Source organism: Phalacrocorax carbo, chromosome 1 (assembly GCF_963921805.1).
Source record: "Phalacrocorax carbo chromosome 1, bPhaCar2.1, whole genome shotgun sequence".
Lineage (NCBI taxonomy): Eukaryota > Metazoa > Chordata > Aves > Suliformes > Phalacrocoracidae > Phalacrocorax > Phalacrocorax carbo.
The window spans coordinates 115,950,698-115,978,143 of NC_087513.1; the positions used below are offsets into that span (position 1 = coordinate 115,950,698).

The window sequence follows — 27,446 nt, forward strand, 5'->3', positions numbered from 1 at the left end:
TGAATTTATTATCTATTTCCTGGGTAAGGACTGGTTTATGCCATTAGCATCTTCCTTAAAGGTCATGTTCTGGGGTGTTTTTTCTTTCTGACATTTGTCCACATTCAGCACATATGGAAAAATTAAGTTTGCAGATGTGACCTACGTTAAGTATGATAACAGTTCTGAAATAAATCAGAACTAATTTGCCTAGAAATATTATTGAGGAACTGTTTCAAATGTCAGTGTGCTAGTGAAATTAACAGTTATTCTTTTACTGAGCATGCTGCTGTGCTGAAGTTACCCTCTTAGCAATTGTCAAAGTTTAAAATCTGTTCTGAAAATTGCCTTTGCTATTTATTACTAAGGATTTTTACACTCATAAAAGTTCCTAGATCAACCACAGTGTTCAGTTTGAAATATATTTATCTGGCAAGTTACCTAAAGCCTTTGTATGAAACTTTCTGTCCTGTCCTGTGTAGCTGTGCAAAGGACTTGATGACACCCCGTCATGACAAGATTATTTCAGCCTGGATAATTAAGAGAGGAAATCTTGACTCAGCTGAAACAAGTGAAAAAACCTTCTCAGTGATTTAACTGTTGTATTTAAATTAATCAAATGTGAATGATGCATCTATACAGTGATGCTACTGGTACGGTCACATTGTTCAGATGTCTTATGGATACCTTTCTAATATGCACCGGATTGATATTACTTGCCAATTATAAGTGAAAGATATAATTTACATATTTTTGCTTATTTTTACATGGGTTTGTGAAATAAATAGATAGTACTATATATGATGATTCTGGGTTTGCACAGGTTAATGGCTGATCGAGTGCTTGTGATTGGCAGTGGAGGAAGAGAGCATGCGCTGGCCTGGAAGTTGGCTCAGTCTCCACATGTAAAACATGTGTTTGTTGCTCCAGGAAATGCAGGAACAGCTGACAATGGAAAAATTTCCAATTCAGGTAAAAAGGAGGAAAAAATAGAATATTGTGCCAAGTAATCAGTAATATGGGTGTTGGAACTGAAACAAAACAGAGCCTGTTTGTGTTGACTCAGTAGGAGATAACAATTATTCTTTTCTTTTACTGATACCACAAATTATTTAAGGGACATACGTAATTTTTTCTGCATGTTTTGTTTCTGAATTTTAGAACTGCCCAGTAAAACATCACACTATACCTACTTTTAGCCTAGCTTCTTAAGGTAGCAAGGTTTATATGAGACTGTGTGTTTCTATACCTCACCTCTTTCTTCCTGCTGTTATGCTTGAATTCACTTACCAAATTTAGCAAAATGTAGCAGATGAATAGAAGGCTCAAAGTTAATAACTTCTGGATAGAAACTTCTCTGGTGTCTGCCCGGACTGCTCAGCTGAATTTAGCTACATCATGCATTGCCATTGAGGAAATCTTTGCTCAGATTTTGAAATTGAGCTTCCTTATGAACTTACAGTTTTATTTTTTCTGTTTTAATTCTGTTATGATAAGCAGCTTTTAAAAGTTTATATTGATCACATATAGCAAATAAAATACATTTAATAAGTTTTCAGATGTGTATTAAAACAGTGGTGCAAATTGGAAATGTTCACTGTTCCTTCTGGACTCTGTTGTTATTATTATTTATATTGTTTGTTTTACTTTGCCCTTCATGGGTTGTTTCGTTACTTTAATCATACTTATTAGGGAGATGGAACAATGACATTCTCATCTCCCATCTCTTATTTAGGCTTTACAGAGGTAACTTAATGAAATTTCCTCTTCCTTTTCAGCTGTATTAGTGAGCAATCACACCATTGTTACCCAGTTCTGCAAAGATCATAACATTGGACTTGTGTTAGTTGGACAAGAAGCTCTTCTGTCAGCTGGTAAGGCTGAAATAAATTAACTTGACAGTAAAAATCAGGGCCTTGAATTGTGCTTTAAAATGAACTCTTTCGGATCTTAGGACACACACTGACTTAATTAAACTGAAAAGCAAGAAAATATGGATTATCTTGTAAATGTAAATTATAGTCACTTAAAACATGTGGCTTCATAGCTGTATGCTGCTTTTTGTGTGTTAGAGATCAGCAGGGGAAATCATTCGGGATCAAGAATCGGTAATGGTTACAAGTAGTCTTGTGTGTCCTGCTCTGCTTTCCTTTATATAAAGAATTTTCTTGCAATAGTTCTAATGTTGTTGCTGTATGCAGCAGTACCCAGACCATCACGTGCATTTATTGTAATGTGCAGTAAGCCTTCCATGTCTCAGTGAACAGAAGTACCAGACAGTCCTAACACTAGTCATGGGGTGGTAACTGTGGCAGCACTTAGTAATGTAACCTCGTAAAACTAAATGCTGAAACAGGTCATTGGATATGCAGAACCTTATTTTAAGGATAAGCTGTTTGAGACAGCTCAAGTTTTACGGGTAGCTGTTTGAGACAAGGAAAAGTGTAACAGACTGCTGGAATGGTTATGTGATTTTCCTTTTGTCAAACAGCTTGACGTTTCCAAAGGGATGACTTGGTTCTGTTGCTATTTTTGCCAATTAGGGATTGTTGATGACCTGAGAGCAGCAGGAGTTAGGTGTTTTGGACCATCTGCAAAAGCAGCCCAGCTGGCATCCAACACCAGTTTTGCCAAAGCCTTTCTGGATCGACATGGGATCCCAACAGCAAGATGGAAAGCCTTCACCAATCCCCAGGAAGCTTGTAGGTTTATTATCAGGTAGATATTTTGATACTGGAAAATCCTCTGTCAAGTTATCTATGCATTTGGCTTTCACCCATGATAGTTACCTAGAACTAGGTAACTTTTCAACTGTTGTTCTTCTCAAATAGCTACTGAATTAATTAGTTTTGTAATTAGGGACAGATGGTGAAGGTGCAGGGAACGTAAACAGATTGATTTTTCTGTTCACAGATCACAGCTCTTCTTTGACCAGCTTCTTCAGGATGCTAGTTAGGCATTTAAAAGACCAAAAATTGTGGCAGAGGAAAATATTTCAATAAATCTTTCTGTAAGGGTAAGAATAATTTCCACACAGACAGACACCAGCAAAATGCTATCTGTGGAGAGATTTATGAGGGACTGGTCAAATACTCATAACTTAAGGAGGATGCTCTTATTTCTTCGAGGCTAGACAGCAGCTCTTTTACATGGAGAGAGAATGTAACTACACGTCTCTGCAATTGCTTTGAGCAGTGATGTCTCTGAAGTCACTGGGGATCCTTAGGGAAAGTAACTTACCACTGTGCTATTTTGGTCCAATCTCACAGCAGCTGCTGTGTTCAGCTACACTGGTCTGTGGCTGTGTGTTGGTTTCACGGACTTCTTGTCTCTGCTGTCACATGTTACATGTGGTATAATGTAGTGGAACTTTTTTTTTTTTATAAAAACAACCTTTTCACTGCCTTTGCTCTGTAACAGCGTTTAGTCTGTATTACTGCCATGTAAGAGAAACAGGCCAACAGCTTGTATGTCTGTAAGCATGCATAAGACTTGCATCAGAATACTGAGATGTGGAGAAAGGGAACTTTGTGTGAGCTTGCTTTGGCTGCTTGTATAAATTTAGGGTTGAAATTTATGCTAATATAAATCGTAATGTGGAAAGGAGGAATGAGGTGTTGTTTCAGAAAACAGGCTAGTAGTGTGTAGAATCAGCTCTTCAAAAGGGACTTTTTATTTGACTGTCCACAAGCCAGAGAGAAGTGAATGTATAAAGTGTAGTTAAGATATGTTAACGTTATGCTGTTTTGTTTTGTTGTTTGTTTTTTTTTTTTTAATTTAATTTGTGTTTAAGAGTCAGCAGGGCAATTCTGAGGATACAGTGTTAATATGCTAGTTCTAACATATCCTTTACGTGCAAGACCTATCTCAGCCTTAACCTTACAACCCTAAAGAAAAATTCCAGAGCGGTTTATAGGATTATGTACTGTAATCTGGTGTTATGAAACTATAAATCATCAACGAGTTCATCTTTTCAGACCTATGACAGGAATGAAATAGTAATCCAACTCAGGGAAAAGAGGAAGAAACTGTGAGATGTTAAAGTTTAGTGATTTGTCTAAGGGTATACACTAAGCTGATGCCAGAACCAACAACAGAATTCATGGATTTCTGGTTCGCAGTACTGTGCTGAGGGCTATAAGAGCCCATTCACCTCCATGACAGGGTGGGCTAGCAGGGAATGCATTTTTCTGAAGTGTTATTCTTCAGCTGATCCGACAAAAAAGGAAGAATGTGGGAGGCATTCAGCTTAAAGATTATAATTTTGCTGGATGCAGAGGGATGCCTGAATCTCACTTTTGCTTTCTTTTAAAGCACAGACTTTCCTGCACGAGTTGTAAGGGCGAGGGGCCCTGCTGCTAGAAAAGAAGTCACTATTGCAGCCAGCAAAGAGGAAGCCTGCAAAGCTGTCCAAGAGATTATGCAGGTGGATAAAACTTTAATTATTCAGTGGGAATCCAGTTCTTGATGTTCTGTAGCCTGTGAGTTTATAATTTTGGCCACAATAAGCAAGTATTTTCAGGAGAAACTTGCCCATTTGACCAAGGAATTTCTCTGAGTATCACCCTCAAATTCCTCATGTTTGCCACAGTCAGTGGGCAGTGAGCAGGGCTTTACAGTTTGTAACTGAACTCTCATTCCAGCACTGAGTCCTGCTGCCCAGCCCCTCCAACTTTTTCATGTTTCATTGGCTCCTGAGGTCTGATAAGGTGCATTTCAATGTCTCTTCCTTATCTCCAAATGAGATTCTGCTAGCTTTGCTCAATACACCAGAATTCAAGGTAGCTGGTGCTTTTCATATACATTGTTTTTTCTGTTGAAAGAAAATAAAGATAAGATCTAGCTAGTAGATGTCATGTTTGCTAACTGGAGACTTTATTTTGAACAGGACAGAATGTTTGGAGGGATGGTTGTTATCGAAGAACTTCTTCAAGGAGAAGAACTTTCTGTATGTGACTGATGGTGTGGTTGTGTGCTTTTATTCTTTGGCATTATTGCTATGCTCTCTGCATAAACTCACAAGTTTATTGCTTCAGATAAGTTTTTTATTTTGTTTGTGCTTACATAAATAAATATGCAGCCTAAGCAATTTGATGTCATACTAATCAATGTATGTTGACATTAGCATTTTCTCCTACATTAGACATAAAATTGCAATTATGGTGATATTTTTAGGTGGAAAATTATCCTTTTTCCTAAGGTGACCTAAAATATGTTTGCATGGACTTTGCCTTGATAATTCTTGTTATATTGATAATTTTGTGCTAATATTTAGTGCCTATTTTAGCACTTTCCTTACCACGGATTACTACTCAGTGGCAGGATAAAACTGAAGTGTGCATATTATATGCCACATGAAAACTGAAAAAGAGTTCTTTGTGCAAGGCTTGTCCTGCTCTGAGAATACCTCACACTCATTCAGGCCCCAGATCTGCAAACATGCGTGTTTAACTTGAAACATATGAATAGTTCTGTGGAGTCAATGAAGACCATTCACATACCTAAAGGTATGCATATGTGCAAGGGACTGATAGGTCAAGATCTAATTCATCAGAAAGGAATTGTTATGAGGGTCACCGTTTCTCCTGATTATTTAAAAATGAGAAAGAAAGCTCAATGAACCCTTCAGGTCAGTGGGCCTGCAGCAGAATAGGTGGATCCTGTTGCTTTCTGTCTTTGATTCCTAAATTTTCCTGGCAGAACTGAGCCTCAGCCTGTGACCAGTAGTGTTAACTTCCTTTAGGACAGGACATTGTCACTGTTTCTGTGTTGTGTGTGCCTCTTAACAGTGCTTGTGCTTCACGGATGGTGTCACCGTTGCCTCAATGCCTCCAGCCCAGGCCCATAAACGATTATTGGATGGTGACCAGGGTCCAAACACTGGAGGGATGGGAGCCTATTGCCCGGTTCCTCAGGTACAGCAGTCCTCCTCCTCAGCCTGCAATATGACTGATCACATCTGCAGTTAATATGTCTCCTTTAGGGCCCAACCTTGTTTCTATCACATAGGTCAGGTTTCTTCTCGAATTGATTGATGCTTTGCTTGTGTAAGTGCAATAGAGGGCTCAAACTTTTGTAGTCATTCTTTAGGATTTACTGAGCCAGTGTTCTGAGGAATGGTCTCTCTTTTACCTTTTCCATTATTCCTAAACTTGGTGTTTCTCTGCTCTGATTAGCATCACTTGAAATGTCCCTGCAAAATTCCCCGCATGCCTGGAGTCTTTGTGTCTTAAACCTAACCTTGGGCTTCTTGTTGTTGAACCTTAAGGCTGACTGCATTGTGCTAAATATGCTGCTCAAGTACATTATTAGTGTGTTTTTCTCTAAGTACAGAAACAATCTTACTTTGTACAGCCCAGGTTGCCAGTGTCTCAAACCTCCTTAAAACTAGCCTTCTAAAGAAAGAACCAAACAAAAAGTCTTCAGAGACAGAGGATCAGGGTATCTGTCCTTCAGGCAGCAGCACCCTGATGGAAGGAGCGCACTGGTTTGGGGTGGGAGGGCAGAAAACATAGCTGAGGCATTTGATTACCCCAGTCCTTCCAGGTCCTATGAGCTAGTCCAGCAAATGTCATCACTGTCTCAATCACTTTGTTGATTGTCAGGTTCCAGAAGTTCTTCTAGAGAAAATCAATGATTCTATCCTTCAACATGTTGTTGATAGTATGAGACAAGAAGGAACAGCATATGCAGGTAAGTAAGCATTCAGCTGAAAAACAAAGTAAAGTCATATGAAGATTAGTTTCAATGTTAGGGATTGCTTTTGAATTCCAAATAATATTTGTTCTAAAAAATAAAGTTAATTTTTCATTTAGTATTAAATGTCACTGGTTTGGCTTTTAGCTGTTCCTTTGGAGAGATCTTTCATCTTTTCTCCATAAAACATACTGTATTTGTGTTAAATATTTTGTATTTAAACAGCTGCAACCAGACTTTCTGTAGTTCAAGATATAATATATACTTAAGTACGGTTGTATTGTTCACTCCTATATACAGCAATGTAAGTTTTCTTAAGATCCTTGTCTTAAGGCTCTTTTGAAGAGGGAAGGTGATGCTCACAGCTGGCACTTAACGCCAATGGCTGCTTTTGGTACTGATGACTGTCAGGATCGTGTACATGTAAAGACTTGGGTTCCAGTCTGAGATGTATTCTCTGCTATTTGGTAACTTTTTCACAATGCCCGAATCCGCAGTAAGAACATTGTGGGTGTTGAGCATTTTCAGGATGATGCTGGAGGACCTGGTGCTATGTGGGGTTTAAATTTTCCCACGTTATTCTCTGGGGATTGGTTTCTGATTATACAATGGAAGGCCTGCTTTAGATCACCACAGGCATGTATGTCTGTGTTGAGCAGAAATCACAGCATACCTACTTCAATGAGTTTTTGTTTGTTCTTGTTTGTTAGTAGCAGTAGTGAATTTTGGTTTGTTATTTTTGCCTAAAATAGAGTTATATGTCTATATTTATGCACAACAATAATGCACTTAATGGTAAGAAAATTGCAATGTTGGTGTAATGAATGGGGCATTATGGGAACTGATTTTTTTCATCCTGCCAGTTCCTTCTGATCTCTGAATGCCTTCAATGAGAGGGCTGTAGCAGAAGGCAGAACTTGACTTTCTGATGCAGAGGGGTTGCTTTCTGTTGTATTTGTTCTAAAATGTGATGCAACGTTCCTCAGGTTGTCACTAGCCACTTTGTTGGTTACTGTGAAATTATTACGAGTTGTGTGTAACTGCTTGCAGAATCCCTGCTCCTAATTCCTTATGGTTCGCAGAAATGCTTTCCACATTCCAAAATACTGTGCTGCATTTAAAGGAGTTCTTGAAAAATAAATGTTTAAATTCATTTTCTTGGCTGTGTTCTTTCTGTTCAGGTGTGCTGCAAACAGGTTTAATGATTACCAAAGATGGTGTGAAAATTTTAAACTTTAAATGTCAGTTTGGTGACCCTCAGTGCCAGGTGAGTGAAAGGTACTAGAAGCTTAAATATGCTTAAGGAAATGTATGTGATATATTTGGATTTATGTCTTCCTTCCCCTGAGCATGCAGATCTGAATGAGAGTGTTCAGACAATGTGTGAAGTACCTTGAAATTTTAACTAGTCAGCTTCTGTGAATTGTTAGTTAAAGAATTCAAGTTAAAGAGCTGTTGCTCAGATTTTATTTTTCTGGATAGAAGCAGACTGGGAGGAGCCTAAATTCATGTTCCTCCTACATAATCTTCCATATCATGTTGTAAATTTCTGCCTGTTACAAAATGATTCTGCAAATTAATGCTCCCCTATAGTTTCTAAATCTACTGGTATGGGGAAATACAGTGTTTTCCATTTGGCAGGTACAGATTTTACTCTATTAATTGAATTTTCCCTAAGCTGAATTTTAACAAGCCAGCAAAATAAGAACTAACTTCTACCAATACAAAAATTTTCTGCAGGTAATTCTTCCACTGCTTAAAAACGATTTTTATGAAGTGATTCAAGCAACAATTGATGGCAAACTCTGCAGCTTCATGCCAGCCTGGTCAGAAAATAGTACAGCTGTGTGTGTGGTCATGGCAAGTCCAGGATACCCAGGAGACTATGACAAAGGCATGGAGGTAACAGGTAACTTCAGTCAGTTGTTTACTCTTTAATTTTATCTTAGTACTTCAGTAAGCTTGCATTTACCTGTTCTCCCAGGGTGCTATACTGCTTTCCTCCATCCTACCCCTCATACTCATCAGAATGTGCTACATCCATCACTCCTTGTCCTTGTGGAAGGGATAGCTGTTCAGTAAAATCATTTAACTGGAATGCATGCCTGTCCAAAGTAGCTCAGGGGATAAATGATTAAAATTACATGTATATATATATATATATATTATAAAGCTCTGTCTATAGCTGGTTAATGAGATAAAAAGATGATGGGGCATTATGTCCTCCTGGAACAACTCTGGTGCGTCCATGTGGAGTACTTCTGCAAACTGGAAGCATGGACCACGGCGTTGTCAGCACATGACTATGTATTGCTAGTTTTGCTCCCTTGCTGGGAGGTCACTTTGTCTTAGCTAATGCCTGACCAAGTGAGACTTGAGGACCTGTGGCCTTTAAAATAGGAGAGGTTCATGCCTCCGCTGTCAGCTTGGTTCCTTCCCTTGTGCCAACCAACCAGGTTATTACTGTGTAATACTAATAAGGACCTCTTCTTCACAGGCCTCAAAGGGTTTTTGGGAAGTTGGGCATGTGGGCTTTACATCAATATGCATTTTCTGTGTTAAAATTCTTGTGGTTTAACATTAAGATTAACATTTTTTAAAATGTTTAAAATCAGAGGGAACTGTTGCAGAACTATTTCCTTCCCCCTCAGCTACTGCTTTGCCAGTCCATCCCTGTGCCTTGTGTAAAGCAACCCAGACAATTCATCTTGTACCAAGGCCACCTTATTTTTGTCAGAGCTCCAGTTACCCTACATCGCCCAGAGAGGTCATGCTATATGTTGCTTTTGGCCTTGTCAAGATTTCTGCTGTCATGTTCTCCTTGCCCATTCTCCTCTTCCAGTTCACTCACTGTATTTATTTTGTTTTGTTAGTGATATTCTGGAAAACTCTGCATTTCTGTAACTGTAAAAATCCAAACCACATATCTACATGAATCCCTCTGCTAATGAGCTGCCTTTCATTAGTTAGACTCAAGAACGTAACTTTTTTCAAGTTGGTATTTGAACCTTTAGGAGCGAGGTTGTAGAATCACCTTGCTTGTTAATCACACAAAAAAAAGACAGTCAAAACAATGAAATCCAATTCATTCTTTTATTATTACACTCCAACCCCTGGAGTTGTATGCATTTTATTAGGGCTTTTCCCCCCCCTATTTTCCACATTGATTCCCACATTTTAATGGTTTTAATAAACATTTTATTTGGAGTATATGCTAAAACATGAAGGGAAGGAGTTAGGTTTCTGTTACAGCAAGGCCAGCTGGGGCTCAGCTTTGACCTTGTCAGGGCAGTGCTGTGGCAACGTAACACACTGTACTTTCAGCAAGTGTAAAAGTCCCTTTTACTTGTTTGTAAAATGTGTCTAGCTAACAGCAAGGGGAAAACTGTTTTGTTTCACTTTTTCCAAGTGATGGCAGCAGTTCCTCCTCTTCTCCTCAGAATATGAATCTGAAAAATAACCCTGACCAGTTCTGCTTTCCTCTAACAGGAAAATACATGGAAACAAGTTAAAAGAACAAAATATGTAATTTGTTTTAGCTGTTGGACAGCCACCTGCAAGTGTTTGTAGAGCATTGATTCCAGGTGTGGGAGGGAATTCTGTGGAGTGGGCACAGCAGAATAGCAAGGGGAGTGCTGAGGTAACATTAACATTAATAGTTTAATATCAGGGAGAGGAGAGAATCCAAGCAATAAACTGCTGTGAATTGTGATTTCATTCAGGAAAGCCCTGCAAAAATGATTCACAATTACAATAATCAACACAGTTTTGCCCTGGCACAGGCTAGTTGTATGTCATGTTACGGCTCCTGGATCCCTTATTTCTGTTCCTGGGTGATCTGTGTCCTTACCAGACATCTCAGAAGGGAGTCTTAGGGCCAGAGGAGTGGGATACCCTTCAGTGGTAATGCTGTTTCTCAGAAGAAAGGTAAGGTGGGAAGCTTTGTTGTTGTTCTCCCTTGCCTGAGGAAAGGACTTCAATCTTCACTGCTTTGCCAACATAATATGTGATTTAAAATACTCAGAGAGTTCCTTTTGCTTTTGTAGGGCTGCTGCAAGCCAAAGAGTTAGGGCTGGAGGTGTTCCATGCTGGCACAACTCTGAAGGATGGCAGAGTGGTGACAAGTGGTGGCAGAGTCCTCTCCATTACTGCTGTTAAGGAGGACCTGATGAAAGCACTGGGAGAAGCCAACAGGGGTGTAGCGGCCATACGTTTCAAGGGTGCCACTTACAGGAAGGACATTGGCCATCGTGGTGTACGGCTTCTCAAACAGTCTCTGTATGTAAGCAAAGGCACTAGCAGAAATAGATGCTAGTCCAAAGTTTTATATCTGTTGTTCCCATCTGTGTGATGAATGATAGTCTATGCAGAAAATGTCACTACTGCTGCTAGCGTGTCCTTTACTCTCCACAGGGGTCTAATATACAAAGAGAGACATGTGGAAGCTATAACCAGAGATGTTTTTTTTCATCAGTCAGGAACATCAATTGTAAGTGGTACCAGATCAGGTAAGACTGGGAGCAAGCTTTGAAATTCCTCAGTATATGGAATGCAACAGAACTTTTTTTTCCACAGGAGATGAGCAATGCATCCTTGGCATTGAAATTGAGCTTGAGAAACTGGGCTGAGGTCACTATGAAGAAAGAAAATTCTCATTTCTTTCTTATCACTCCTCTTTTGCTTAATTAAAAATAGTTGGCTTAACATGGGGATGACTGCCCTTTTTCAAGGTTAGTCTATTGTACAGAACAACTCCTGGATTAATGGAATGGTTTTGTATGTCACTGGACAGAAGTGATCCTACCAGCTGTATATACGAGTACAACATCCAAGCAGTTATTGGGTGTGGCTTACAATCACTGAACTTATTATTCATTCTTCAGACTATGTTCTTTACTCTTAGCGGTGATCTACTGAAGAAAATTTCTTGTTGATTTTTTTCCCCTTAGAAAAAAGTAGCTGCAAAAAGAAAAAAGGTGAGCTGTTAACAATTTTGTAAAATGTTTAACTTCTGCTATACAGGATTCATAGGTTGCAAATACAGAATGATAAAGATCTATTTACAACATCATGAAATATGTGACTTCAGGGTCCATGCTATATAAAGCTGTGCATGTTTCTGTCAGTGGACACAGTGCTGTCTTATCCAAGAAATCATAATTTGCAGTACTTGCCTTGATGAGTGTTTTGGTATTTTTAATTTCCCCCAACAATGATCTGTGACATATTTGTACTTGGCAGGCAGTCATTCAGAAGTAGGAGGCTTTGCTGGTTTCTTTGACTTGAAAGCATCTGGTTATGATGATCCTATCTTGGTATCTCAAACTAAAGGCCTTGGACCTAAACTGCAGGTAACTTGCAACTTGACTGTAGCAAAGCTTATGTTATCTCCCAAGACTGTTTAAATGCCACAGCCAGTTGCACCTCTGCACACTTCTGAGCATGATAAATACATCTCAAGGCCACTGCAGTGATCATTTGAGCTTTGTAGATGATCTTTAGAGCAGGGCCTGTGATATGTCATTGAGAAGGGGGAAGTTCTGGATATTTTGTGGTGAAATGATAATACAACATTTAGCTGGGCACTTGAGGAACTAAGAACCAGAATTTCTACTGTAAAATAGAGGGTCCATTGCCTTTGAGAAAGATCAGTTCAGACACGAATTGGTGCAGTGAAGCGCTGAAATGATAACTGTCAGACTTAGCTTAATAAATTGTATGCAGAGGTAGCATGATTACTGATGTTAGGGCACCAGGAAAAAGAAGGATGGAGGATATAAACATCAAAGAGGAAGATAAGCCAATAGATAAAGAATGCTAATTACACAAGAATGCAGGATAAGTTGAGCCAGGAATATATTTATATATTGAATCAGAAGAAGGCTTTCAGCCACCAGAGGAGTGGAGGTCTGAAGCTGCCTTTCACTGATCAAGCACAGCGTCTTAATTTGTTTAAAGTTGGTGTTTATACCTTTAGTAATGCAATGATATGATGTGGCTTCCTGCAACAGCAGGAGTCTGAACATAATAATCAGAAGGTCTTTTGCAGTCTTACAGGCTTGGACACCTCTGAGCATGAAAAAGTGATTGGTGCTGGCTCTTGTGAGTCTTTGTTCCAACTGCTTGGCAGAGAGACATTCCCAACTGTGTTTCCACAGACTCTTCCCAAGACTCTTCCTTGGCCAAAAAAAGTTGGCCAATGGCTATGTGAATTGTTACTAGATCAGTGGGAGGGAAGTGTTATAGTGCAACAAAGGCCATGGAATGACTGGTTTCCATAGCACTTCTAAACCCACCATCTGGTGAAAGAACTCAGGCTTGTAATCCAAACTCAGACTGTTTAGGTGCTGATCTGTTACCATTTTGAAGCCAGTGATAGCATTTAGCTGCATTTTTCCATTGCCCATCTTTCTGTACTGAGCTTTTCCACGCTGGTATAACTACACTGACAGAGCTGTGTCAGTAAGAGGTAGTTACTGTGCAAATTTATCCATACATATGCAATCTTTGTCCTATTTCAGACCCTGAATTGGTAACTGATGGAGGTGAACTGGAGTGTGTGAGCTGCTGCTGTGCAGCTACATCAGCAGCTGGCACAAGTGGAACCGCTATGGTGTATCCCTGACAGTGTAGAAACCTCTGCTTGCAATAAATGAATATAAATATCGGCACTTTATAGAAGCCACGATGCCTGAATCAGGTATCATTAATTGCAGGATGCACACACCTTCATAACTATTTCAAAACCAAATAGCAGCCTTCCTGAGGGAAAAATTATTGCTTAGTGAAGGACCTGTTTTTCAAGGGAGCCTACAGATCAGACCCATGTTGTTGTCTGTGGCATGAGATAGCTGAGATCAAAAGACTCTTTGGGGAGGGTGGGGTGAAGAATCTCATTCCCTCACTAGCCAGAGAAGAAGAAAACTGCTTAATAAATTGTTTCAACTTTGCTGTGTAGCCCAGTGAAATGAGTAGGCAAAAGTAAAGCAGAAGACACAGTGAGCAACCCAATTTTTTTTTAAATTGGTAGGAAGTTCTGAAGGTTGGACATCCTGGGAATTTGTAATTGCTTTTAGACACCTCTTATTGTGGATTTGACATAATATTCCAAAAAGCAAACAAACAACCCCAAAAGACAATTTCTGGGTAGCTGGAGCTAGAATTTGAATTAATGTTTCAAAAAACAAAATAGATTTTTCTTTCTTTGCAAGAAAATGAGCTGGTTTCTGTTGATTTAAGCTAGGTGATGTACCAGGTTATCTTCTGCATGTATGTTCTATTGTGATTCTTTTCAGGGAGAAGAAGATTTCTGCGTATTTGGCTGAATAATATCTGAGGTTTGCATATTTCTTGTCACCACTGCTGGTTCCCACCATGTTTTGCAGATTGCACAAGTGTGTAAGAGACATGACACCATAGGTCAGGACCTGGTTGCCATGTGTGTCAATGCCATCCTGGCTCAAGGAGCAGAGCCTCTCTTCTTCCTCAATTATTTTGCCTGTGGCAAACTCGATGTTGAAGTGACTGAAACAATCAAAGAAGGAATATCTGAAGCTTGCAGAAATGCAGGATGTGCTTTCCTGGGTATGAACACTCCTCTCCTTTGAGATTTGAAGGTTCTGATGTTGAGAAACGATTACTAGTGAAATAGACTTTGTAGGCAGAGGCAGTATGTGGCGCTAGAACAGTTAGTTTCTGTTTGGTGGAAAAAACAGTCAAGCATTTGGGCTTAAACTCTTCCTTATCTTTAAAATAGATCAGCACAGAAGGATTATTTTTATTATTCATGCATTTGGATCCTGATTCTTGCTTATTTATCATTGTACAATTGAAAGCAAAACTGGCTGCCTCACATTCTTGGAAGTGTTAATATGTTTTCATTCCCTCTCTGATATTCAGTCATAGCAGAAAGGTGCCAGATAAGTAGCATGGAATGCAAAAAAAAAAAAAAAGTCGTCTTTTGTTACCTTCATGAAGCTTTGTTTTCTTGAAGTCTTGAGGTGAGGTAAGAAACCAAGAAGGATTTTAAAAATATATCTGAATGCCCTGCTTAGTCTTCATGTCTCTGCAGCGATCCTGGATATGTTGCTTATTTTAGGAGATACTATAGATTTAATGTTAACAATAAAAAATGTTTACAGCTAGTGCTGACTGATTTCTCTCCCCACTTAGGCAGGGAGATGGCCGAGGTGACTGGCATATATTCTTCTGGAGAGTATGACCTGTCTGGCTTTGTGGTTGGTGCAGTGGAGCGAGGGCAGATGCTTCTGGGGCTGCAGAGAGCTGTTGAGGAGGATGTGCTTATTGGACTGGCCTCTTCTGGGATTCACGGCCGTGGCTTTAGCATCATAAGGAAGATTCTCTTAATGTCCTCCTTGCACTACTCCTCACCAGCACCTGGCAGCTGTGGTGACAAGACTCTAGGTACAATATCTTTCTTCTCAAAAACAAACCTGCAAGTGAATTGTGTTTAGACATTTTCATAACTAGGTGCTGCCAAGGGTTGTTTACTTCAGGATGGGTTAGGGTTAATCAGTCTTTGGGGTAGGTATGTGGGCTTATGTCCACAGTTTTGGAAGAGTGGGCCAGCACTTTTTGCTACTTCCCAAGGTTGTCTGCCACAAAGAGCAGAAGTGAACCTGTTCAGAGAAGCGTTCCCATTAAACACCTAATGACCTTTAAAACAATTTGATTGAATTTACACTTTTGTTTGCAGGAGATATATTGCTGACCCCAGCAAAAATGTACAGTCCATCTTTGCTGCCTGTCCTTCGCTCAGGGCACGTGAAGGCTTTTGCCTTCATTGCTGAGGAAGGGCTGCTGGAAGGCATCTCGAGAATCCTGTCAGAACATGTCAGCGCTGTCCTAGGTAAATATCAAAGGTGACAGGGTTTTTTTGACAACATTTATATACAGCACGGACTTGGCTTTTCAGCTTCAGTTATGACCCAAAGTCAATCCTTTTCAAAAAGCCTACCGAAACCAATCCTATTTCAAGTAAGCATCAGCTGATGAGCACCACTCTCTTTCTGAAGAGGGGAAATTTAAGGAGAGTTTGAAGGCAGCTCATCTCTAGGACAAATGGGATTTGAGAAGATTGTGTGTTCTGCAAGACACCTCTCCAGACTAAATATTTTGACCAAACAGTGAAGCTTGTTGAGAGAACTGATTCGCACAATTTGCTCCAGAGTATGTGTACACACACACATATTTAATGCAATTTTATTGTAGGTGGTAGCTTCCTCTTAACAGATTAGCATTTGACATCTGTAAGTAAGGTAGAACTTTTCCTGTTTAAGCCAAAATTGGGCAAAGTATTCATAAATTCAAAACATTAAAGAAAACCATATTCATGTGAGTCCAAAAATATTGTGGGGGTGGGCAGGGGGGAAGGAAGATGTCTGTATGTCTGTCTGTATTTCTCTAGAATGAAATTAGAAAGGAAAGAAATAAACCCAGCATGCTAATGTGGTGCCCAGCTTGCTTACCAGTGCCTGGAACCACAGACAAGATAGCAAGCCCAAGGGGTTGTTAGTTTTCTAAAGTGAAGTCGAGATGGCAAGTCTGTACCATCAAACTTCCCAGAGACAGCCTAAGGCTGTCCCTGTGTGAGTAGGGTTACTGTGAAAGCCCACTGATGCTTCCCATCTGTGTGTAGACAGCTCAGACCTGTTCCAGTCTGCCCATCAGCACACATAATTATACACTCTTATACTAATTATTGATTCTTTGAAACAGAAACCCGGGATATGCTTCGGTAGTCAAAAAAAGACAGATTATTTATCCCATGTCTCCTCTATCTCTTACAAAAGAGATGTAAGTCATCTGTAGCTTTATCCTTCTGGCTGATGAGGGATGAATTCACTATCATTTCCTACATGTTCTCATTAAAAAGCCTAGAGAAGGCTTGGCTTGCACAAATTATGACTAGAAACCTCTAGCTAAGCAGCACCTATAAACTTGACTGGAAGTTGGGTCAGTGTCCTCCTTGGGCAGTATTCTTAAAATAGCAAGATTTAATCTCTATCAGTTCTTGTAATATACCACTGTCATTGTATATAATCAAAGATGGGTGGCAAGCAGTTGTGCTGACCATATACAAATTTAAATCGTTTTCAGATGCTCTCAGTTGGAAGATTCCTGAAATCTTTTGCTGGCTTTACAAAGAAGGAAACCTGTCTGAGGAGGAGATGGCTCAGACGTTTAATTGTGGGATCGGTGCAGTCTTGGTTGCGCAGAAGGATCTGGCTCAGCATGTTCTCAAGGACATACAGAGACATGAGGAAGCTTGGCTGATTGGGAAGGTTGTTGCCCCTTGTCACACAGGTTAGCAGGTGTCGTAATGGGAAATGAAGACACAAAATTTAAACAGAGTATGGTTTTATTCAAAGTCTAACAGATTCATCTGTCTCACTTCCGAGGGGTTTCCACTTCAGGATGCACTATTTAATTTTTAAGACAATACCAGGTAAGTTGTTTTAAGGTATGATTCTGTGAAGTGCTGAGAATCTCCTGGGAGGTACCAGTTTTCCTCAGTTCTGTAGGCACTGAGGACACTCTTTACAACAAAGTTTGTGTAGTTCATACCTTTTTTTCTGTCATTTCACTAGGCTGGAGGCTACTTGACACCATCACAATTAGATTTCGATACTAAATACAGCAAGAAGTGAATTACTTGTTTCCAGTGTGTCAGTACTTGAATAGTGTCTTACCTAGGTACCTGCTTGAGACTCAAGTAAACCCCTCTGGTGACTGTCTGCAAGGACTCAAATGTTAATTAGTTGATTATATTTTACCACAGTCGTGGTAATCAACTCACATGGATCCTGTGTAAAGATTGAGGATAGGCCACAGCTATGTAGTCATATAGAATCATAGAATGTTTTGGGTTGGAAGGGGCTTTTAGAGGCCATCTAGTCCAACCCCCCTGCAGTGAGCAGGGACATCTTCAACTAGATCAGGTTGCTCAGAGCCCCGTCCAACCTGACCTTGAATGTTTCCAGAGATGGGGCATCTACCACCTCTCTGGGCAACCTGTTCCAATGTTTCACCACCCTCACAGTAAAAAATTTCTTCCTTATATCTAGTCTAAATCTTCTCTCTTTCACTTTAAAACCATCACCCTTTGTCCTATCACAACAGGCCCTGCTAAAAAGTTTGTCCCCATCTATTTTAGAAGCCCCCTTTAAGTACTGAAAGGCTGCAGTAAGGTCTCCCCAGAACCTTCCCTTCTCCAGGCTGAACAACCCCAACTCTCTCAGCCTTTCTTCCTAGGAGAGGTGCTCCAGCCCTCTGACCATTTTTGTGGCCCTCCTCTGGACCCACTGCAACAGGTCCATGTTCTTGTGCTGAGGGCTTCAGAGCTGGATGCAGCACTCCAGGTGGGGTCTCACCAGAGTGGAGTAGAGGGGCAGAATCAACTCCCTCAACCTGTTGACCATGCTGCTTTTGATGCAGGCTGAGATTGGATCCACTTTCTGGGCTGTGAGCGCACAATGCCAGCTCATGTCTAGCTTTTCATCCACCAGTACTCCCAAGTCCTTCTCCTCAGGGCTGCTCTCAACCCCTTCATCCCCCAGCCTGTATCGATACTGGGGATTACCCTGTCCCGTGTGCAGGACCCTGCACTTGGCTTTGTTGAACCTTGTGAGGGTCACATGGCCCCACTTCTCAAGCTTGTCCAGGTCCCTCTACATGGCATCCTGTCCCTCAGGTGTGTCAACGGCACCACTCGGCTTGGTGTCATCTGCAAACTTGCTCAGATTGCACTGCACTTGATCCCACTGTCTGTGTCACTGATGAAGACATTAAAGAGTACTGGTCCCAGTACAGACCCCTGAAGGACATCACTTGTCACCAATCTCCATCTGGACATTGAGCCATTGACCACTACCTTCTGGATGTGACCATCCAACCGATACCTCATCCACCAAACAGTCCACCCATCAAATCCGTATCTCTCCAATTTAGTGGGAAGGGTGTTTTGGGGGACTGTGTCAAAGGCCTTACAGAAGTCCAGACGGACAACATCCATAGCTCTTCCCATGTCCACTGATGTAGTCACTCCATCATAGAAGGCCATTGGGCTGGTCAGGCAGGACTTGCCCTTGGTGAAGCCTCATCCATGCTGGCTGCCTCGAATCACCTCCCTGTCCTCCGTGTGCTCTAGCATAGCTTCTGGGAGGATCTGTTCCATGATCTTCCCAGGCACAGAGGTGAGGCTGACAGGTCAGTAGTTCCTAGGGTCCTCCTTTCTACCCTTTTTAAGAATGGGTGCAATGTTTCCTTCTTTCCAGCCACCAGGGACTTCACTTGACTGCCATGACTTTTCAAATATCATGGAGAGTGGCATCTCCTCAGGCAATTCCCTCAGGACTGTGGGATGCATCTTGTCAGGTCCCACAGACTTGCGTATGTTCAGGTTCCTTGGGTGGTCACGGACCTGATCTTGTCTTACAGTGGGAGGGACTTTGCTCCCCCGGTCCCCATCTTGCAGTCCATCCACTCAAGAAGTGTGGGAAGAGAGGTTGCCAGTGAAGACTGAGGCAAAAAAGTTGTTGAGTACCTCAGCTTTCTCCTTGTCCATTGTTACCAGTTTGCCAGTCTTGCTCGTCAAGGGGGTTACGCTTTCTCTGACCTTTCTTTTCTGGATGACGTACCTGTAAAATCCATTATTATTTTTTGTGTCCCTTGCCAAATTCAGCTCCAGCTGCGCCTTGGCCTTCCTGACCCCATCCCTACACAACCGGGCAGCCTCCCTACGCTCTTCCCAGGATACCTGTCCCTGCTCCCACCGCCTGTGAGTTTCCTTCTTCCCCTTTAGTTTGACCAGCAGGTCTCAACTCAGCCATGCTGGTCTCTTGCCTTCCTTTCCTGCTTTCTTACACCTGGGGATTGAGAGCTCTTGTGCTTTATGGAAGGCATCCTTAAAGATATGCCAGCTCTGTTCTGCTCCCTTGTCACTGAGGGCAGTTTCCCAGGGATCCTATTGACTAGCTCCTTGAACAGCTGGAATTTCGCTTTCCTAAAATTCAGGGTCCTGACTTTACTCTTTGCCTGACACATATCCCTCAGGACTGCAGACTCCACCAGTGCATGATCACTGCAGCCCAGGCTGCCTCCAATCTTGACATCACCAATTAGCTGACTTGAATTGGTGATGAACAGGTCCAGTAACACATCCCCTCTGCTAGGGCTGTCTATTTCCTGGCTTAAGAATTTATCCTCAGTGCATTCCAGGAATCTCCTGGATTGCCTATAGCTCACCATGCTACTTTTCCAGCAGATGTTGGGGTGGTTGAAGTCCCCCAGCAGGCCAAGAGCCTACAAGCATGTCTCCTCCTGGTGGCTTCATCAGTAGGCCCTCCTTGATCAAGCAGCCTGTAGTATACACCAACCACAAGGTTCCCGTTGTTGTCTCTGATTCTTACCCATAAGCTTTCAACCTGCTCATGGGTATTCTTCAGAGACAGCTCTGCACACTCTATCCATTTCTTGATGTAGAGGTTTCCTGGTTTTGGCTGGGGTAGAGTTAATTTTCTTCATGGTAGCTAGTACAGGGCTATGTTCTGGATTTGTGCTAAAAACAGTGTTGATAATGCAGAGATGTTTTAGTTGCAGCTAAGTAGTGCTTACACTAGTCAAGGACTTTTCCAGCTTCCCATGCTCTGCTGGGTGCACAAGAAGCTGGGGAGGGGACACGGCTGGGAACGGTGACCCAAACTGACTAAAGGGATATTCCATACCATATGATGTCATGATCAGTATATACAGCTGGGGAAGAAGAAGGAAGGGGGGGAGACATTTGGCATGGTGGTGTTTGTCTTCCCAAGTCACCGTTACGCTTGATGGAGCACTGCTTTCCTAGATATGGCTGAACACCTGCCTGCTGACGGCAACAGCTCTGCCCCTCATTCCTCACCTGTCACTTCTGAACAGCCTGTAGCCCTCAATAGCCGCACTCCAGTCGTGGGATTCATCCCACCAAGTTTCAGTAATGGCAACTAGGTCATAGCTTTCTAGTAGCATGGTGGCTTCCAACTCCTGTTTGTGATGTTATGTTATGATATAATCACACGATTATATGATTATATGTGATGGTAAGTCTTCATTCTGGTATGTCCATTCCTTGACATACAGCAAGATGTGAACCAAAACCCCTCTGGAAGCCAAACAGCCTGGGGGACAATTTGGGCAGCCAAAATGCAACCTCAGCTCTGTCAACATCATCTTTAGTCTAATTTTGCAACATGGGAGAAAGAGGAAGACAGGTGTAAAAGATGGGGATAATCCTTGAAAAGACTATGCCTTTGGAGATAATTCTGCAAAAGAGATCAGCACAATGAACATGAGTTTGCTTGATTATGTAATGTATGTTTTTGTAGTTCAGTTAGTGCTAGCATAAATTAATCACCGATAGGTTTTTCTCTTAATTGAAACTTGCGAATTGTAAACTATACAAAGTAAATTTATATGGGAAAGTAAAATCTAAGGTATTTTACTTTTAACTTTTTCCTCACATATTTGGAGGAGGTTCTCACATCAAAGTCGAGAATCTTGTGGAAGCTCTGCAGCTAAGCAGCCCCCAGCATCTGCTGAATAATGCTGTTGTTGAGAGTCAACACCAACCCAGAAAGAACAAAGTTAAAGTGGCTGTTCTCATCTCTGGAACAGGTGAGCTTTCATTTCTTATCACACAGCGAAATGTCCTTACAAAGAAGAGGCTGAATTTAGCCCGATATAAGTGCACCCACCTTGCCCTTTTTTTCCAGTGGATTCTATGGAGCCTTCTAAAACCCAGGTGGCATTTTGACTGGAAGTCAAGAAGGTGTGTTGTACTGCAAAACAAATGAGCTTTATTAGTGCACAAATTCCTTAGCCCTCTTCTATTTGTGCTGTTGTTGAAAACAAGATTTGTGTTAGATAAACGGGACTGAGAGCCAATTCTCAGTGATGTCGATGCTTATCTGTTCCCTGAAAGTTTGCTCTCTCTTCATTTGAGGCACAAACCTTGCAGCGCTCATCAGTTACGCAAAAGAGCCAGGCAGTTGTGCTCAAGTTGTCCTTGTCATCTCCAACAAGTCTGGTGTGGAAGAACTACGAAATGCAGCCCGGGCTGGAATTCCCACCAGGGTAAAGACACCAGTTTCCTTTCCTTTTTATCACCAACTCAGCTTCTGATCCGTAGGTCTTCATGAAATGCTTGGTAGGCATTCATATTTCACTTTCCTTTAAAACTTTTACATGGATAAGTGGATGTAGCACAAACCTGTCAAAGTTATCAGTAAAGGCAAGCTGAAAGCTGTATGGACAGTGCTCACTGGAGGCTGTGAGTGACTTTTCCTTCTCTTCAGTAAGTGCTACAGTCCAGAGTTAGAAAGAGACTTAAAATTGCAAGTGCTTTGATGATTTGAGTCTGAGACCGTAAGTCCACCACTAACCATGTCCCTAAACACCACGTCTACCCTTCTTTTAAATACCTCCAGGGATGGTGACTCAACCGCTTCCCTGGCCAGCCTGTTCCAGTGCTTGACAACCCTTTTGATGAATAAATTTTTCTTCAGATCCAATCTAAACCTCCCTAGCACAAGTTGAGGCCATTTCCTCTTGTCCTATCACTAGTGACTTGGGAGAAGAGACCAACACCCACCTCACTACAACCTCCTTTCAGGTAGTTGTAGAGAGCGATAAGGTCTCCCCTCAGCCTCCTCCAGGCTAAATGACCCCAGTTCCCTCAGCTGCTCCTCATAAGACTTGCTCTCCAGACCCTCCACCAGCTTCATTGCTCTTCTTTGGACATGCTCCAGCACTAACATAAGCGTGTTGTCTCCTTGGCTCATCCCTTCTTAGAAAGACCTTTGTCTCATGTTGTGCTCAGTCACTTTCAGCAGCACCCTATGTGTCTTCTACCTGTGGTCAGTAGAGTAACACTGTGTTATGGAAATTTGCATTGATTTGTTTCCTAAAATAAACAAACAAAAAAAGATAAAAACATCATCTCATCATATTTGTCAAAGTATAGAACAAGGCTTTTGAAAACATTCAACAACTTGGGACTTCAAATGCCGCCCACCAGGAACTCTTCCTTCTAACATTTAATGATTTTGAGCAGCTACCATATTTGTACAGCTACACACAGATGGGAATAAATACTGTTAGAGGGTCTCCATGCATTAAAAAGTTTTCAGGAAGCTTCCTGAACAGCTGAGTTGGATTCGTGTTACTTTTCTTTTCTGGCAGTATAAAGACTCATCTCTGGGGGAAAAAACAACTTACGTTAAAATTAATTCACATTTTCATAGGCAAGAGCACGACAGCTTTGTTAGCCCCTTATTTGAATCTCTTAATGCACAGAGTCAGGAATCAATATTTCCCTTGGGAGCTGGAGCTGAGAGGTACAGTAGAAACAGATCAAGACTTGTCTCCTCCCCTTACACAGAATGTCTGGCCAGTTTGTTCTCTTTTTAGGTAAGTTTGTGATTTTCATTAAGTAACTGTAGACTAACTGGTGGTTATGTTGTTGATGAATCATTACTATTTTTAGTTTAGTCTTTGGCTAGACGTTCTGGCGTAAGAGGTCAGTATCTTCTGATATGTTCCCCCTTATTTCCCCCTACACCACATTACCCACATTTCTCCTTTCACCGTTGGCTTCTCTTTGTGCAGATTTTCTACACATCCTAGAAAGTATCCTGTGTGAAACAGCCAGTATTAATTAGCAAGTGATTGGGGTGTTCCCAGGAATGTTTGTACGAATGTGAAAAATCACAAATATCCTGAATAATGTACAAACTTGTAACTTTTAAATCATTGAATGTCCTGGAATGAATCCATTTTGCTTTCCCGTTGTTGCCCAAGTAGCTGCTGTCATTCACACAAACTTATTTCCTTGACATGGCTTTTGATCTGTTTTAATGTTTTAGGTGATTGATCATAAGTTATATGGGAGTCGCTCTGAATTTGACAGCACAATTGACCGAGTTCTTGAAGAATTCGCTATTGAACTAATATGTCTTTCAGGATTTATGAGAATTTTGTCCAGTCCTTTTCTCAGAAAATGGAAAGGTAAGAAATTTTAACTGTAAAAGAGAAATTAAAATATGGATGCTTGGTTCCACCAGAATTACAGTCATAGTTCTTCAGCCTTGCTGACACAGGATTGCGTGTAAATCAGCGGGGCTGCCCTATGCTTCCATTCATTCTGGCCGGTGGGACTGCACAGGGATTCTGACTGTGCATTGGCAGAGAAATGCCTTGTGCTGGCATAATGAGTAACAGGGGCAAAATCAGGATCATGGGGTTGGTCTGTCTGCCTTCCCGCTGGGAAGGAAAAATGCCTGCAGAGCAGGCAGCAGTTTGGTTCTCTCTGCAGTAGGGGACAGGTAGCATGACTGTGTCGTTTCCAAGGAGCTGTGCTGGAAAGTTGTGCTGAATTTACTCCTTGCAGCTGTTACTCAGAAAAAAATGGGAGGGAGATTGATTTCTCAATGCCTCTCCTTCCTGTGCCGCCCTGAGGGCTGCACAGCATAGCAATACTCTGAACTGTGCGCTGGAAAAATACCCACTGCAGACCCCTGAGTGAGTGTGGCTCTCCTGTGGGGCAGAGCTTTCTTTAGATGTGCTTCAGGCCAGCGGAGAGGGGAATGCACACTCCTCTTTCCTCTTGGCTCTGGGTGCCAAGCACCAGCTCCTGAGGCCTGGCTCAGAAGTTACCCCCACACTATGCGGATTGCACTGGGACAGGCTCCTTTGGGAATGATGCTTCCCATGAGAATGTCTTCCATCTGTGCAGTGGCTCTGCATCAGGCTGCAGTGTCAGGTCCACTTCCAAGCCCCTCATCTGCAGCATGAGAGCTGGTCACCTGCGAGGGGAGAGACCTATGACGCGGTCTGTCCATGCACAGACAAAGGTGAATGGGTCCTTGGCCTTAATTGAAACATGCTTGCCTGGCTGCTGCCAAAGCCTGCACGCCATCACCTGTGTTCTTGGAAGAGCAGTATTTCCTCAGATCAGAGCAGCGCTTCCTCACGTTTCCTTAGAGATCGTAACACCATGTATATATTTTGCTTTTCAACCTGAACCTGAACATGCCCTGTTATGTTCTGACTGCAGCTGAGACCATTTAAACTCCTGAGTGGTGCTCAATGATGTTCTTTTGAACTGATGTTCACACCTCACTCTTATTTTTAAAGGAAATTCAGTTCAAATTGATTTTTTTCCCCCCTCCTTTCACACTGATGCCCAGGGAAAATTTTGAATGCTTCCCCATCACTTTTCCCACCAATCAAGGACAGAAAAGCCCATCAGCAAGCCCTGCAAAGTGGATTCAAAGTCACAGGCTGCAGCGTGCATTTTGTTCTGGTAAGTGTCCTCTTGCCTAACATCGAGTAAGTTATGAAAAGGAATTTGCTCTTTTCTTTTCTTTCTGAAGGCAGAAACAGGAAGGGGTAACAGGAATGTGTGGAAGTCTTGGGATTGTTACCAGTAAAAACAGGAAGATGTGGGGGTTACATTGCATTTGTGGTTTCTTGAGGTCCTGTCTTCTCCCTTCATATTATGTTTTTTTCTTCAGTTTCTCCTACCCTCAGCAAACTGCCCTCTGAAACTTCTAGCCTGTGTCTGTCCCCCCGCTGTACCCCCTAATGTAATGTAGGTAGCCCTAATGGAGGGCGTAAGCCTCTCCACATGTCCTTTCAGCCTCCTGCACACAACTACAGATGTGCTCGCCGAGATCTCTCCTGAGACTTTCTCAGCCCCCTCCGCATTGTCCATAACCCTCCTGAGACCGTTAACCAGCCTCTTCTGAAAGACTGCCAATATCCCCATTTTAGGAGGAATCTAGTCCAAAAGCAGTGATCCACCAGGAGCCGGTATCTGTGAAGGCAGACGACACCGAGGAGACACTGTCAGAAAGGGTTAAAGAAGCCGAGTGCCGGGCTTTTCCCATTGCCCTGCAGCTGGTGGCCAGTGGAGCAGTGCGGTTAGGAGCCGATGGTAAAGCTTACTGGAAACAAGAGAGCCAAAGTCTCTGTCTTCAAGAGGAGAAGTGCATGTCTGCTCTCCTGGCTCTGGAGCCTCAAGAAAACAATGCGGTGTAGCCAGGTTGATGAGCGTCTTGCTCCCCGCTCATCTTTCCCTCCTCCCTCCTCCTCCCTGCCCTCCATGTGCTTCTCTGACTGCAAGCATATCAGTGTCACAGGTTTCCATTCTGAGCTGTGATCTTTTCCCTTAGCTTGCAGCTTTAGTTATGCCTCTTTTGCAAATTTGGCAGTGGAAGCCAAGCTATCATTTCAGATTTTAATTTCTTTGTTCCGTTTCTATATCTGCATAGGAGATACTGTGCTACAAATCAAAGAGGGGGCTTAACCTGTGAAAATGGTCTAGGGCTTCAGAGGGAAATCAGTTCTTCTGAGAGATCAATTTTTGTTGGCTGCACCATGTTGCAGAGCACCAAGAGCTTCGCAAAGCAACCACAAACATGAACTATGCTGCTGCAAGAGGGTGAGCAGCTACTGTTGGATGGAAGAGGCCAGACGTGTCACAGATCAGAAGTGAGGCCCAGCCTGGCACGGTGTAGGTTTGGGGGTGAAGAAGCATTAGGGAGGAATGCATAGTTCTGTGGGAGGAGGTGGGAGCCTACAAGGACCTACAAGCTCCTCAGGGCACAGAGGAGAGGAGGGCATGTAAACATGTGCCCCAGCATGGGAGCCACAGCCTCGTGAGCTACCAGGCAGAAGATCCAAATGCCAAAAAGGCAGAGAACCTTTAGAAGGCAAACCAAAATGAAACAGACTCCCCTTCACAGATTACTTGTGAAGATGATGGAATGGTGTACACTGAACATACATCTGGAGACTTTCCCCTGCTCCTTGAAAGGGAGCAGTGCATAGACATTCCCAGAATTTCATATTAAAACATTTGAATCTTGAGGGATGAAAACTTGATTAGGGGGACTAGAAACACCAGATTTCAGGCATTTTTCTTCCTTTGTCCTTGAAACCAGCAGAACAAAACATCCTCAGCTTAACTTACAGCAGCAGGAAAATCTCCAGTTTCTTTGCTGACTGAATGATTGGCTTGGTCCAGAGAGCTGCTGCTGTTCAATCAAACCTTCTTCTGTGGAAGCTTATTTTATGTCTGCCAAAATTAATGACTTGCATGCAAATAACAACTCAGAGGAAGAAAGCTAGCTAAGAAGCTATTTGAACAAACTAGAAAAGAAGAAGCCAGAGCTGAATTTTTCCAGACAAGGGATCACTAATAGCCATTAGATGCAGTGAAAAAAAAAAAAAAGTATTGTTTTGGTATTACATGTACTGTACTAGTAAGGGACGTACTGTGTATCTCGCTCTTGGCTGTATCAGGCTGTTTGAAAGCATGAGTCGGCACCAGTTAAAAAGTCTAAATTTTCCTTTTTTTTTTTTTTTCAAATGTAGCTAGTGGTGTTTCAGTAGTTAGGGAGGGGAGAAAAATGCAGTTCTCTCCTGTAAGCTCTGCCATTTCCTTACAGAAATTTGTATCTGTCCCTTGCGCTCCAAGGACTAGAGCAAGGAACGTGTGTTTTGCATGATTGGGGAGAAATAGGAAGAACTGTCACAAGGCAAGGTTAACAAACGTTCAGTATATGTTGATAATTTTTACGATAAGCACATTGCTTAGTTTCAGTCTGTTCTAACTGAGTAGTAACATCATGTTTTATGTTGTTTGAATTGCATAGCACACATGACTGAATGTTTCTGACCTAACAAATAAAATGTTAAGAGAGAATACG

At 41.9% G+C, this 27,446-nt stretch overlaps 1 protein-coding gene across 1 annotated transcript; it reads left to right on the top strand.

The window, feature by feature from the left end:
* The first annotated feature begins 782 nt into the window (after positions 1-782).
* LOC104042541 (trifunctional purine biosynthetic protein adenosine-3) lies at positions 783-27,410 on the top strand. The gene is made up of 21 exons (XM_064471012.1): positions 783-951; positions 1,758-1,853; positions 2,523-2,697; positions 4,294-4,405; positions 4,868-4,927; positions 5,769-5,894; positions 6,585-6,672; positions 7,857-7,942; positions 8,416-8,584; positions 10,722-10,953; positions 11,089-11,183; positions 11,917-12,026; positions 14,061-14,259; positions 14,848-15,099; positions 15,392-15,544; positions 16,795-17,001; positions 21,205-21,348; positions 21,677-21,807; positions 23,598-23,739; positions 24,921-25,036; positions 25,507-27,410. Exons 1-21 carry the CDS (start codon positions 783-785, stop codon positions 25,771-25,773), a joined length of 3,129 nt encoding a protein of 1,042 aa, XP_064327082.1. The 3' UTR covers positions 25,774-27,410.
* Positions 27,411-27,446: the final 36 nt, after the last annotated feature.